Below are 12,563 nucleotides of genomic sequence, written 5' to 3' on the forward strand. Positions count from 1 at the left end.
CATAGTCAGCAAAGCTAAGATCAGTTATTTGCATGGTGTGGGTGGATGTTCTAATGTTAAAACCAAGATCTTCTGGGTTGATGGTCCGGAAGATGTAGTCCAAGTATACTAAAAACAAATAAAGTGCTAGTACATCACCTTGAAGGACTCCTGTTGTCACCAGAAAGGATTCAGATGTTTCTGTTTTAAAGATTACTGTAGCATTATAATCTTTATAAGGCGCTGAGATTGCTTGTATGAGTTTTGAGGGTAGACCATAGAAGCTGAGTATATTAAATATTGCTTCTCTATTAATGGAGTCAAAAGTTTTTTGAACTCTATAAAGGTTAAAATGAGTAGTAAGTTTTTATCATGTGAACCTTCTATGACTCTTCTGATACAATGTATTTGTTCCACTGTACATCGTTTTTTTAGAAATCCAGCTGTTAAGTAGCTGTCTACTGTTTTTGTCATGTGTGACAATATTTCCAATTCTTTTTTGTTTTATGATGACAGATATAATTTATCATTTGAAAAGTGTTTCTAGTATTATTATTTCTAGTTGTATTATAATTTTCAAGTTCCTCGCAGTATTTATTTATTTGATTTTCTTTGTCTCTGATCATTAGTTCATTGACCTTGTTATTTAAAATGTCTAGTTTATCTTTATTTATTTCATTCCTGTTTAAGCAGTAGAGTTTCCTTGCTTTATTTCTTTCATCTATATATTTTTCAGTTTCAGGGGTAATCCATTTTTTCAAGTCTTTTTTGTTGCTGTTTCCAAGAATTTTGTTGGATGTTATTATTACTTTAATGATACCCTTATACTTTTCATTAACCAAATTATATACTGAAATGTTATTATTATTATTGTGAAGTAGGTGCTCTCCCTCGATGAGTCTTTGGAGGCGTCAAGTAATAATAATAATAACATTTCATAACATTTCAAATTAATAATAATAACCGCAACTACTTTCATCATCTACAAAATACAAATTCTAAACGACATTACAGAGGATAGTGACAACTTAGACCCACAGAAAATATTGCAATTAATAGATAGCATCATTATTAATGTATTGAAACACTTCCAGTTTCAGTAGCAAGCAATCATTTTCAAGACTGAATTAAGAGCTAATTAAAACAGTCACAGGAAAGACTGGTTGGACTGTCAATGATCGCAACAGAAGGTGATATTTGCGAGAAACTAGAAACAAGTGAAATTTTCGATGATTTGCTTTTCCCAATCAAGAAAAATAAACTTTTAAATACTTGCATTTTTTCATACATTTATTTTTCCATTAAAAATTAAATTATTTTATCATTATGCCATTTTTCTGGTTTGTACATCTCTAGTTATAATAGCTTATAGCCTAATAATCGGCAACTTACATATCTGTAATTCTAGTCTGCATTTTGTATGTTTGTGATTTTCGCTGTGTTGTTAATAAATGTACTTTTTAAAGTACAAGACTTTACCTAAAAATATGTGTTTTAAGTTTTTAACCTTTAAATTTTAACTACATTTTTTTTAAAAAAAAGGTAAAGAGCCTCGACTTAAATTTGCATTGGGGTGCCAGGACCCCTAGAGCCGGCACTGGTTATAAGTTTCTAAATGAATTTTACCAGCTGTATTAGTTGGAAGAAATTAAATGCCCATTTCAATATGGTATATAACATCCAGTTTATTATTAAAAGTTCTAAGTGCTACCGTGATGTTTATGCATATATTAAGTAGAGAAAGTTCTCTGTAATTCAGGGTGTAAATCGACATGTTGATCAAATGACAGTTACTTGCAGGGGGTTGGGTACTATTCATGTGGTTGGCTCTCCAAGAGTTATTCACTGGGAAGAGATATCCTGATTGGTTTGTATGATGGCTGTTCAAATCTCATCATTGTTTCAGTCTATGAAATTTAACTATAAACTTTTTTTATTAGTTTCCACAATATATTTAGCTTAGATGTCAGTGATCCTTTCACCCACATTCCAATTATCAGGATTTATATAACTACAGAGTTCAGATTTTAAATTCATTGTTAATTGTGCAGGCATGGATCTGGAGTGCTTTAGCCACAATAAATTACTTTTTATCAGCTGATTAATGTAGTTAGGAATAAGATTGCTGTCTCCACTCTTTTTTTAAAAAAGTCAGCTGACTGATCAAAAGCAAAACATATATCTTTAGCTTAATATAACGTTTGCACCACTTGTGAGTTAGATCTCCATGGCTTATGAGAATCCTTTCTTTCACAGTTACGGTCTATATTAAATTGAAGTTATTACTCAAACATAGTAGTTGTTAGCATTCATTATAATAAATTATGGAAACTAACTTAAATTTAATATAAACCAATATGATCATCCAATGTTCAACCCTCATTGTCAATGTCATCATCTGGAGTATACATACATATACAAATGAACATGCTACATTACGATACACATAGTAAGCTAGAGCCATACTAATTTGCAATATTGGACTGAACTATTGTGGGAAAAAAAAGACTTGTTACTCATCTTCCCTCAGTCAGTCTATCCTTCACTGTCTACTGTGAGATACACTGGCCAATACATACATGCCAACTCTTACCACCACCCTACACAAAAACTCAAGATCATTAGCAACCTCAGAAACAGAGCTATAGCAATTTGCCTTGTTTATAAAAATATTAGCAATATGTTTATAAACAATGGCTATAGCAAAAATACCATTGATAAAATTCTTCAGAAAACTACATCTAAAAATGGAAATAACATACGAGAGTGATCTGAAAAGTCCTTGGCCTCTACCATAGATGGCAACACTATCGGCAAGATTTTTTTTTTTTTCTAAGTTGGTACATCTGTCATAGGCATCCATATGAAATTGCAAGTCATTCTATCAAGTAGTTTTTTATACAGCTATCTGAAGCAAAAGTGTTATCTGTATCCCTTGAAATGGATAAAATTGAGTATCGTACGGTTATAAAATTCTTTGTAAAAGAAGGTTTAACGCCAAGACATTCATTTGAAGTTCATAAAAGTTTATGGGCACTCTTCTCCTTCGTTTTCGAAAATTAAGAAATGGGCTTCCAAGTTTAAACCTGGCCATACAAGCCCTGAAGATGATCCACGTGAAGGACATCCAAAAAGTGTAACAATACCAGAAATCATTGATCAAGTGCATGATATGATATTGGATGACCAGCGAGTCAAAGTGCATGAAATTGCTGAGACTATAGGCATTTCAAAAGAACATGTAGGATATATTTTGCATGAAGAATTGCAAATGAAAAAGCTTTGTGTAAGATGGGTGCCATGCTTGCTCACAGCAGATCAAAAACGCACTCGCATAAAAATCTCTGAACAGTGCTTGGAGCGTTTTAACAAGAATAAAACTGATTTTGTGTGTCGATTTATCACTATGGATGAGACTTGGATTCACTATTACACACCAGAATCCAAAAACAGCAGTCAAAACAGTGGACAGAAGCCGGTTGTTCAGTGCCAAAGAAGACAAAGTCAGTTCCATCAGCAGGAAAGGTCATGGAATCAATGTTTAAATATATAATTAATATATATTTATTAATATATACAAGATAATTAATAAACAAAATTAATTTGTTTATTAATTATCTTGAAAAGGGTAAAACAATAACCAGGGAATATTATTCTGATATTTTAACCAAACTAAGAGAAAAAATTCTTGAGAAAAGACCTGGTCTGCAAAACAAAAAAAAAAAAAAAAAAAAAAAATCATCTTTCATCAGGACAATGCACCTGCCTTCAAAGGTGTTTTGGCAATAGGAAAATTAAGGGATCTGCACTATGAATTGTTGGAACATCCACCCAATTCCCCAGATTTGGCTCCCTTTGACTTCTATCTCTTCCCAAAACTAAAAATCTTCCTTGCTGGTCAGCATTTTTCTTCAAGAGGTGATTGCAGCTGTAGAGGGGTATTTCACAGAGACGGGATAATTGCACTGGAGCATCGCTAGAATAAATGTATTAGTCTTAAGGGAGATTATGTTGAAAAATAAAAATAATTTTGAAATTATAAATTCGTTTTTTCATTTAGACCAAGAACGTTTTAGACCACTCTCCTACAGCAAAACCATAGCTTTTCCATACATTAAAGGGATATCAGATAAAACAAATAGGCTTGCTACTTTTAAACCACCTACAAAATTAAAAAACAGGTTCAACCCCTCCAAGGATACCCCCCCCTCTCCTTTTATTTATTTATTTTTTTTTTTTTTTTTTCACCAGTGGTCAGGCTAATATTTTTAAGTTGACCAAATTATTGTGTCTTTAGCTTACTATGCGTATTTTTTTTTACACATATATACATACTCTAGATCAGCGCTTCCCAAACTGTGGGCCGCGGCCCCCTGGAGGGCCATAGGTTTTGTTGAGGGGGCTGTGAAATAATGAAAACAAATTTAAAATGTTTTAAGACTAAGCAGATTTTTTTTTATTTTAAAAGAAACGTATTTAACTTTTATTATTTATTATTTCTTTTTTGTTATTTTTTATATTTTAATGGAAAAATTCACACATTGGTGTTGGTTCACAAACTTTGCTTCGTATTTCGGCACTTAATGAATATTAGTAAATGTTGCTTATTCATATGCTTCATTTCAAAGCAGTGGTTAATCGTATTTACTTCGATTGCTCTCCAGGGAAGCTCCAAATCTTCCTGTCCCTTTCATCATGTGTTCGTAATCAGGGACTGTTGATATTGACTTTATATACATATCAAAACTCGTTTTATATTATCACTGTCATCCGAGCTAGTTTTCTGTTACCAATAAAAGTTTCGCATATACTTCACACATGAAAAAAAGCTTAAACAAGTTCATGTGGGGAGATTGCAGTGGTAAACAACACGCCCTCCCTAACAGCCGCTATACTGCAGAGGCAATAAAAACAAGTACTTTTATTATGCCAGTGAATAAGGTATGAGGAGTCTGTGTAATATATTTCTCAACAAATAGTGCAATTAGAGACAACTGGGATAAAACACACTAATTAATGAATCACATGTCCCCTCATACAGAAACTATGCTGTATAGACTGAAACAAAACCATATGTTGCATGGGAAAACACAGTATCTAACTAAAAACTATTGTAATTAATTAGATGTGTGTGAGTTCGATTTCCCAAGGCAGCAATAAAATTCAACCGAACGTGTTAAAATTCATAAAAGTGTTAAAACTAAGTAATATATATATATATATATATATATATATATATATATATAAAATGAATGTTATGGCAGTTTCACATATGGAATTCAGTTGAAGAGAGTTAGCATTTCAACTCAATTGTCAGCTATGCTTTTATCTTTCGGTTGTGCGATCTTTTGTTAATACCGCACCAATCATATGCACGTTTTAATAACCTGCCTTTGCTGTCTGTTTCGCATTAGGCTTAATTACCTTAAAGGGAGAAAAGTCACAAAAGAGAAAAATGTTCCTGGTCTGGGGATTCCCTTATTCAGGTAATATTCACTAATTTTATGTTATCAGTCTGTGGTGTGCCAGTATCGGTAAGCGGTGATATTATTTGATCTATTCTATGTTAAAAAATTAAACCCTGAGATGGATAAGTGGCTGATAAAAAAAAAAAAAAAATTCCCGCAAACAATAAGAAGAAGCAGAAACAGACTCAAAAAAAAAGGACAGTAATTCATATTTTACCAGAACAGCCCGCATCATCTTCAGAACCAAACGGTAAGAGGCAAAAAATGTAATACATGCATTTGATTTTTGCAATATTCGCTGTGTATGTTTTGTATTGAATATAAATACAATAAATATTATAATAATATATCTCTCTATTACGATTCTTTTTCGAGGGGGGGCTGTGAAATATTTTAATTTTTGCAAAGGTGGCCGTGACATCCAGAAGTTTGGGAAGCACTGCTCTAGATGATTGGGTGATTATTTTGGTTTATATTAAACTGAAGTTATTACTCAAAAGTGGTAATCATCGTCATAATTTATTATAATGAATGCTGATCATCATGTAACTATGAAAGAAAGGAAAAAATATCTTATATAAATCTTACCTGGAACATCAGTTAGAAATTCCTCCATAAATCTCAGTTTCATCCCCCTCTTTTTTTTTTTTTTGAAGATGTACACCTAGGAGAGATATACTCCAATCATCCAGAATTCAACATTCTGAACAGGCTTTGTGAATTATGCACTGTAGCCACTGTTAAACTTTTGTATCTCCATGTTTGTGAATTGTTGGTCAAATATTATCCATCCATCCCATCTGGCTTTCTACATCTGGGATTTCTAACAGCTTTTTCTACCTCTACTGCTGAAATGTATTCATGACTGCATTCCTCCTGGATATTTTTAACCACTGTTCTGTCACTCTTTATCTCATTTAATACTTTTTCAAAGTAATCACTCCAGACATCCAAAATATCATCAGTTTTTATGTCGCATTTATTATACTTTACTTTTATGATATCCTTTGCAGCACATTTTGCTGTGCATTATGGGATGCTAAAGCAACTGATATGAAGTCAACAGCCTATATACAAGAAGCCAGCCTTATCATGAAGATACTTCATGTGCAAACTTTGTTTATTTATTTAAAGGATTAAAACAAGAATATAATTTCTTGTCTATCATAATTTACTTTGTAACCAAATGAAAAAGAAGCTTTCTAGAGAGACCATTTCGTTACCTAGGAGAGATGTGATATTTAAAGTTAAAAGTGATATCTGAAGTCCTCTTATGACTTTTTTATTTTTATTTTTTTTATTTTTTTTGTCATAAGCTAAGTTGTCTTGGATGTTTTTCACCCCTGTACAGGGGTAAAAAAAAAAAAAAAAAATCTACCTATCTGTCCATATAGTAGATCAACTACCATCTGCATAGAGAAGCACACAGCAAACTTAGAAAAGAAAGACTGTTTTTGGAATCTGCAGCTTCCCTCAGAAATCATCCTAAAATAAATAAATATGGATGCAAGAAACTTCCCAAAATTTGTGAAACATTAATCCTCTGAGATCCCAGTTTACAACGTAGGCCTCCTACAGAGGGCACCCCCACCTGGTTACGACTCGAGTCTTATGTACACGTGGTTCATTTAGTTTTGTATTGCCTTTGTGTTACAAGTGTTCATTTGTTCTCCCTGAAGATGTCTCCGTGACTGAGATGAAAAAATATTGGAAGAATTAAAAAATAGTTTTTAAATCCTTGCCCAGTGCTGTTAATACTCTATTAAATCACCAACATGATTTCCTCACACACTTAAGCCTTCACACACAGATACTGTAATAACAAACTCACTTAATCTAACAAATTACTGAAAAGTCCTGACTAAAGATCCAGAGCCAAATGATAAGAGAAATTCACTATAACAAACTATTCCTGTCACTGCCATGAGTTTGCTATACTAAGAGTCATGTATCAAAATGTGTTACAAAGTATGAGAGCATGAATTATGTATTTTATCTAATGTAAAATTAAGCAAAGCTTTTCTGAATGACATGGCACCATAATAACAGTGACCTTACAATGGAGTGATTTATCAAACTTCAGAAGTTTAGGGTAAACACAATTTTTTATGAATGGCAACTATCATAAATGCTACTTGTTAGGCTTCATAAAAATGATTATGCATGCTAGACATTTCATGATTTTTAAGATATGCTATGTTAGCTTTCTGAAAAAAAAAAAATATTTTTTTATTTATTTTAACACTTAATCAAATAGTTTGAAAAAAATTTCTCTTACTTTCTTGAGTATTTGTCACATGCCTAACTTTCCTTCCTGGACTCTTTGGTGGCAAAGATGCAAGGTTAGGTTTATCTATATTTAACAAGTTAAAGTTCCCTTGAAAAATGGAAAAAATAATAAAATTTATTCGTGCAATAAATGTTTTATAAATATTTATAATTTACAAACAGTTGTTGTGAAGCACATTATGCAATGTAATAGTATGGAAAATGGAAACATTAACTATTTAGGTACAAATGTCAGTTTGTACCTAAATAGTTAATTTAGGTACAAACTGAATGAAGTGGCAAATTCAATATGGAAATAGATAACAAAATAAGTAAGGAGCAAGTAGGGCCAAGAGCCAGTTGATTAACCATATATGGAACAAGCAAAAAATCAGTGAAACTCAACAAGACTAGTAGTATACAAAATTAATACTTTTTCAAAGTAATCACTCCAGACATCTAAAATATCTTCAGTTTTTATGTTCAGTTCAATCTTCAGTTCAAACCAATGGATCTGAGAACTTGTTTAGAAATAAAACATTTGAGCACCAATTGGAGACCACAGATGGTATCAGTGACAAAACTATATTAATAGTGAACAAATTGGAAAAACAGCTAGAAGATATGAAAAGAGACCTAAGTATTTGGAATTTTCAGTTTTGACAATTGAGCACAAATTGGAGACCACAGATGGTATCAATGACAAAACTATATTAAAAGTGAACAAATTGGAAAACAGCTAGAAGAGATGAAAAGAGAGCTAAGCATTTGGAATTTTCAGTTAAGAAGGGACATATGCAGAACTACAAAGGAAGGATGTTAATATTACATGGGAAATGGTCAAAGAACATTTGAAGAATTATTAAAACACTTAAGGAATAGAACAACATAGTTAAGGATATAAATTAAATTAAACTTTAATAAATACTTTCCGATATTTCGGCAACGTCACATTGCCATTTTCTAAAGGAACTTACAAAAAAGTTATGTGCACGTAGGCACTACAACACAGAAACTGGGAATGAAGAGATGAAGCTATTGTTCTCCTAACAGTCCTGATGGTGCTCTCTAGTGGGCTAAGTAGGTGTTCTTGGCCGTTGGGCTGAAGGTCTGCAGATGTAGGCCTCCCAAATTTGGAGCAGTCGCATACAACCAAATTTGTTGAGGTTTGGAGAATTTCTTAGGGCTGAGGCTGATTCCATAAAGAGTCTTTCAATTTTGTATTTGCTACGGTGTATCACTGTAGCTTTCTTCCACTGTATTCTGTGGCGTGTATCCAGAGCATGGTCCGCAAGCCCAGAATGACCGTATTTGTGAAAACGGATGTAGTCCTTGTGTTCCGAAATTCTGATATTCGCTGTCCTGCCTGTTTGGCCAAAGTAAGACAGTTTACAACTGCAAGGGACCCGGTAAACACCAGGTAGGTCTAGGGGAAGTGGTTGGTCTTTAGTGGAGCGGATAAGGGATGCCAATTTTCTGTAAGGTTTGTAACAGGAGATCAGGTCATGCTTTTTTAAGATTTTAGTAATCTTTTCCGAGGTGCCTCGGATGTAAAGAATGGTGATGGATTTAGAGTAATCTTTGTTGTGTGTGTGTGGGGGGGGGGGGGGGATCTGCGGTTTGTAGGTTCTAATATTTTTTGGATTTTTTTTAGGGGGGTAGCCATTGGCTGAGAAAGTGGTGCCTGATAGAGGTGCCTGTATAATGATGATAATAATAATATTTTTAAGGTGTTTTCTCTATTTCTTTTCCCTTTATTTGGGGGGAGAGGGTAGTCTATTTGAACATTCTATTTACACGTTGAATCCATTTGTTTCTATAATTATCTATTGTTTGTGATTCCTGTTGTAGTTGTTCTTGTAAAATTTATGTTTCTTATCTAGTTTAATGCAACCTACACCTACCATTCTCAAAAATGCCATTTCTGCTGATGTTATTCTTTGTTGGTTCTATTTTTTTTCACTGTCCATGTTTCACTTCCATATAATATAACAGGCTTAGCTAAAATGCTGAATATTCTAAGCCTATGGCTATGCGCTTCGCAACCATATGCCTGGGAAGGAGTGTCCTAGGTTCGATTCCTGTCGACGACATGAGGAGCTTAAAGATCTTCCTCAGCCATAGCCAAGTTAGCTGGTCTTGGAAGTGGACAGCAGGGTTTTTCCTCTCAGTTTATTTGGGGTTTTCCATCCCACAAGCAGGCAAACTGGACCCATGAACACACAAAGATACAGTCATGAATATCGCCCTTAGGGGGGATGCAGAAGAGGAGTGGTGAACCGGCTACATTAATACGCCAGTAATCCCCTCATTAGGAGGGGGACTCAACCTATCCTAGAATGGATGAGAAGGATAGGATATATTGTACTAAATATGATTTAAAATTAGCATTTGGGACTGACTATGATTTTGGTGAATTTATTACATTTATGTTTTGGATTTGTTTCTTCAATCTAACTTATGTAACTTGACTATCATGGCAAAGATAAACAAAAGTATTAACATGTTTCAACATACATACATACATCTTCAAGGCCCACCTTTCCTAATTGGGTTGTGGGGGCAACAGCTGCAAGAGGAACTTCCAATGGTCACGATCCTCTGCCACCAAGCTCAGGTGTTCTGGTGGGATTCCCAAATGTGTCCACCCAAGGTTTTGGATATAATCTATCCAGCGAGTCCTTGGCCTTTCACATGGCCTCCCACCTTGGCCTTTCACGTGGCTTGGCAAAGAGGGCCTGCTGAGGGGAGCCTCTCTTGTGGCATTCTGACCAGGTGCCCGTACCAACGTAACTGTGATCTCTCAACACGGAGAAGCAGCAGTTGAGTATTGAGGGTTTCCCGAATTGCAGAGCTTCTGACTCTGTCGAGTCTTGTCAGCCCCGCAACCCCTCAAAGGAACCTCATTTCAGCCGCTTGGATTCGTGTCCACATTCTTTCGGTCATTACCCAACTCTCATGACCATAGGTGAGGATAGGGACATAGACTGTATTGAAGACAGCCAGCTTTGCCTTCTGGCTTAACTCCCGCTTCAATACTACCGAACGACCAAGCTCCTGCAATATTGAGCTTGCTAAGCCAATTCAAGTATCTAGCTCTACGTCCCATTTTCCATCATTCGTGAATATGGACCCAAGGTATTTAAACTTCTCCACCTGCCTCATTTGGACTCCACTTACATGTAGAGTGCACTGGGATGGTTGTTTTGAGACCACAAATGTTTTAGTTTTGGCCACACTGATCTTCATTACGGCATCTGCATAAACAGCTACAAACCTATCCAGGGTCTGCTGGAGGTCATCTGTGGAAGAGCTAAGCAGAACTAGGTCATTTGCTAAAAGCAGACATCCAATGCTACATCTTCCAATTCTGACACACTCACTGCCTCGGCTGAGCCTATCAATCCAGTCCATAAATATTATGAAAAGGAGGAGTAACAGAACACACTCTTGGCGGAGGCCAACAGAGACTGTGAAAGGTTCAGACTTTGTGCTGTTTACCCTGACACAAAACTCTGGGCACTCATACAGGGACTTGATGGCAGCTAATAGTTGGCCATCCACTCCATACTCCTGTACTACTTGCCAAAGCTTATCCCGAAGAACCCAGTCATATGCCTTCTCCAACATGTTTCAATTGGTTTGTTATTTAGAACTATTTTGCTTCTTACTAATTCCCTTCCTTTAAATGCCACAGCTTTTGTTTTATCAGAAGATATTCTCATGCCATTATTTGGCAATGATCCTGTTAAGGTTGTATAGAGCTAACTTAGTTCATCTTCTGTATTAGCAATTAAGACTTAATTATCTACATATAATAATGTATTTAGTTAGTAATTTGATTCTGTATTCCTATGTTATTTATACACTACCATGCTTTTAATATCTCATAAATATATATACTATCAACTGATTTTATTAACTGTGAAGATAATTCAAAGACTATTTTGTTTTTACTTGATCAAAGGCTTTTCAATAAGCTATGAATAGAATATGAGTATTTATGTTCTCTTTCTAATTCTCTTCGTTTATTCAATTAACTGTTTCAAAGGAAGAGCAAATGAATACATGAATGATCCTTTCTAAATCTTTTGTTCTTTACTAAACATTTTTCAATACAGTTATTTTTCTTTTCAGTTCTGCTTTGTACCAGATTCGAATACTTATTCTTACTCTATAATTTAAACACAACAGGCAACATAATGGATTTCCTCCATTTATCAGATGTTATTCCTGATTTCAAAAATTTTACTTAACAGATTAAGCAACTTATGTCTTTCAAAGCCAAATATAGTAGTTAAAAAATTCCTTATTTATACCATTATTTTCAGGTCAATTTATATTTAATGGTATAATTCACAACACAGTATAATAAGAAAATAAATAATATTTTAAATAAATATTAAATATTTTATTATTATACTGTGTTGTGAATTATATCATTAAATATAAACTGCCATGACTTGCCAACAGATAAGCCTTTCTACTCGATTATTTCCAGGTTTGCTTTTTACCCTTGAGAATTTCCAGGTTTGCTTTTTACCCTTGAGAATTTCAGTTAATTTTTTACTTTCTAATTTCTAACTATTATTTATTATGCCAGGAGCATTAAAATCAATATCTTTCCATAAATTTTCATAATAATTATTCATTCCTTTTGACTTATGTATATTGCTATGTTCTTCAATTTCTCTGTTTATATATTTTAAGATTATATGTTAATGATTGTGTACTAGAATGATAAGGAAGACAAAATCAGATTATGAGAAGAAATTAGCCAAGCAGGGCCAAAAGAAATCGCAGAGTTCTTTCATGTCAAAGGAAGAATGATTATGGAAAGATAAATTT

At 34.0% G+C, this 12,563-nt stretch overlaps 1 protein-coding gene across 4 annotated transcripts in view; it reads right to left on the minus strand.

Annotated features, from left to right (window-relative positions):
* The window catches only part of LOC150106836 (uncharacterized), a 203,157-nt gene that overhangs the window by 110,851 nt on the left and 79,743 nt on the right, over window positions 1-12,563 (minus strand). For 2 of the 4 annotated variants that reach the window (XM_090393343.1, XM_090393345.1), the window contains exon 6: window positions 7,726-7,824. The exons of 1 other annotated variant lie outside the window; for it this stretch is intronic. In XM_090393343.1, the coding sequence (XP_090249469.1) occupies window positions 7,726-7,824 (99 nt within the window). The remainder of the gene's footprint in view (window positions 1-7,725; window positions 7,825-12,563) is intronic. One more of the 4 variants, XM_090393344.1, reaches the window with a different exon arrangement.

The sequence above is a fragment of the Typopeltis vanoorti genome, chromosome 5, assembly GCF_054136105.1.
Source record: "Typopeltis vanoorti isolate ZY-2024b chromosome 5, IOZ_Tvanoo_1.0, whole genome shotgun sequence".
NCBI classification, from domain to species: domain Eukaryota; kingdom Metazoa; phylum Arthropoda; class Arachnida; order Uropygi; family Thelyphonidae; genus Typopeltis; species Typopeltis vanoorti.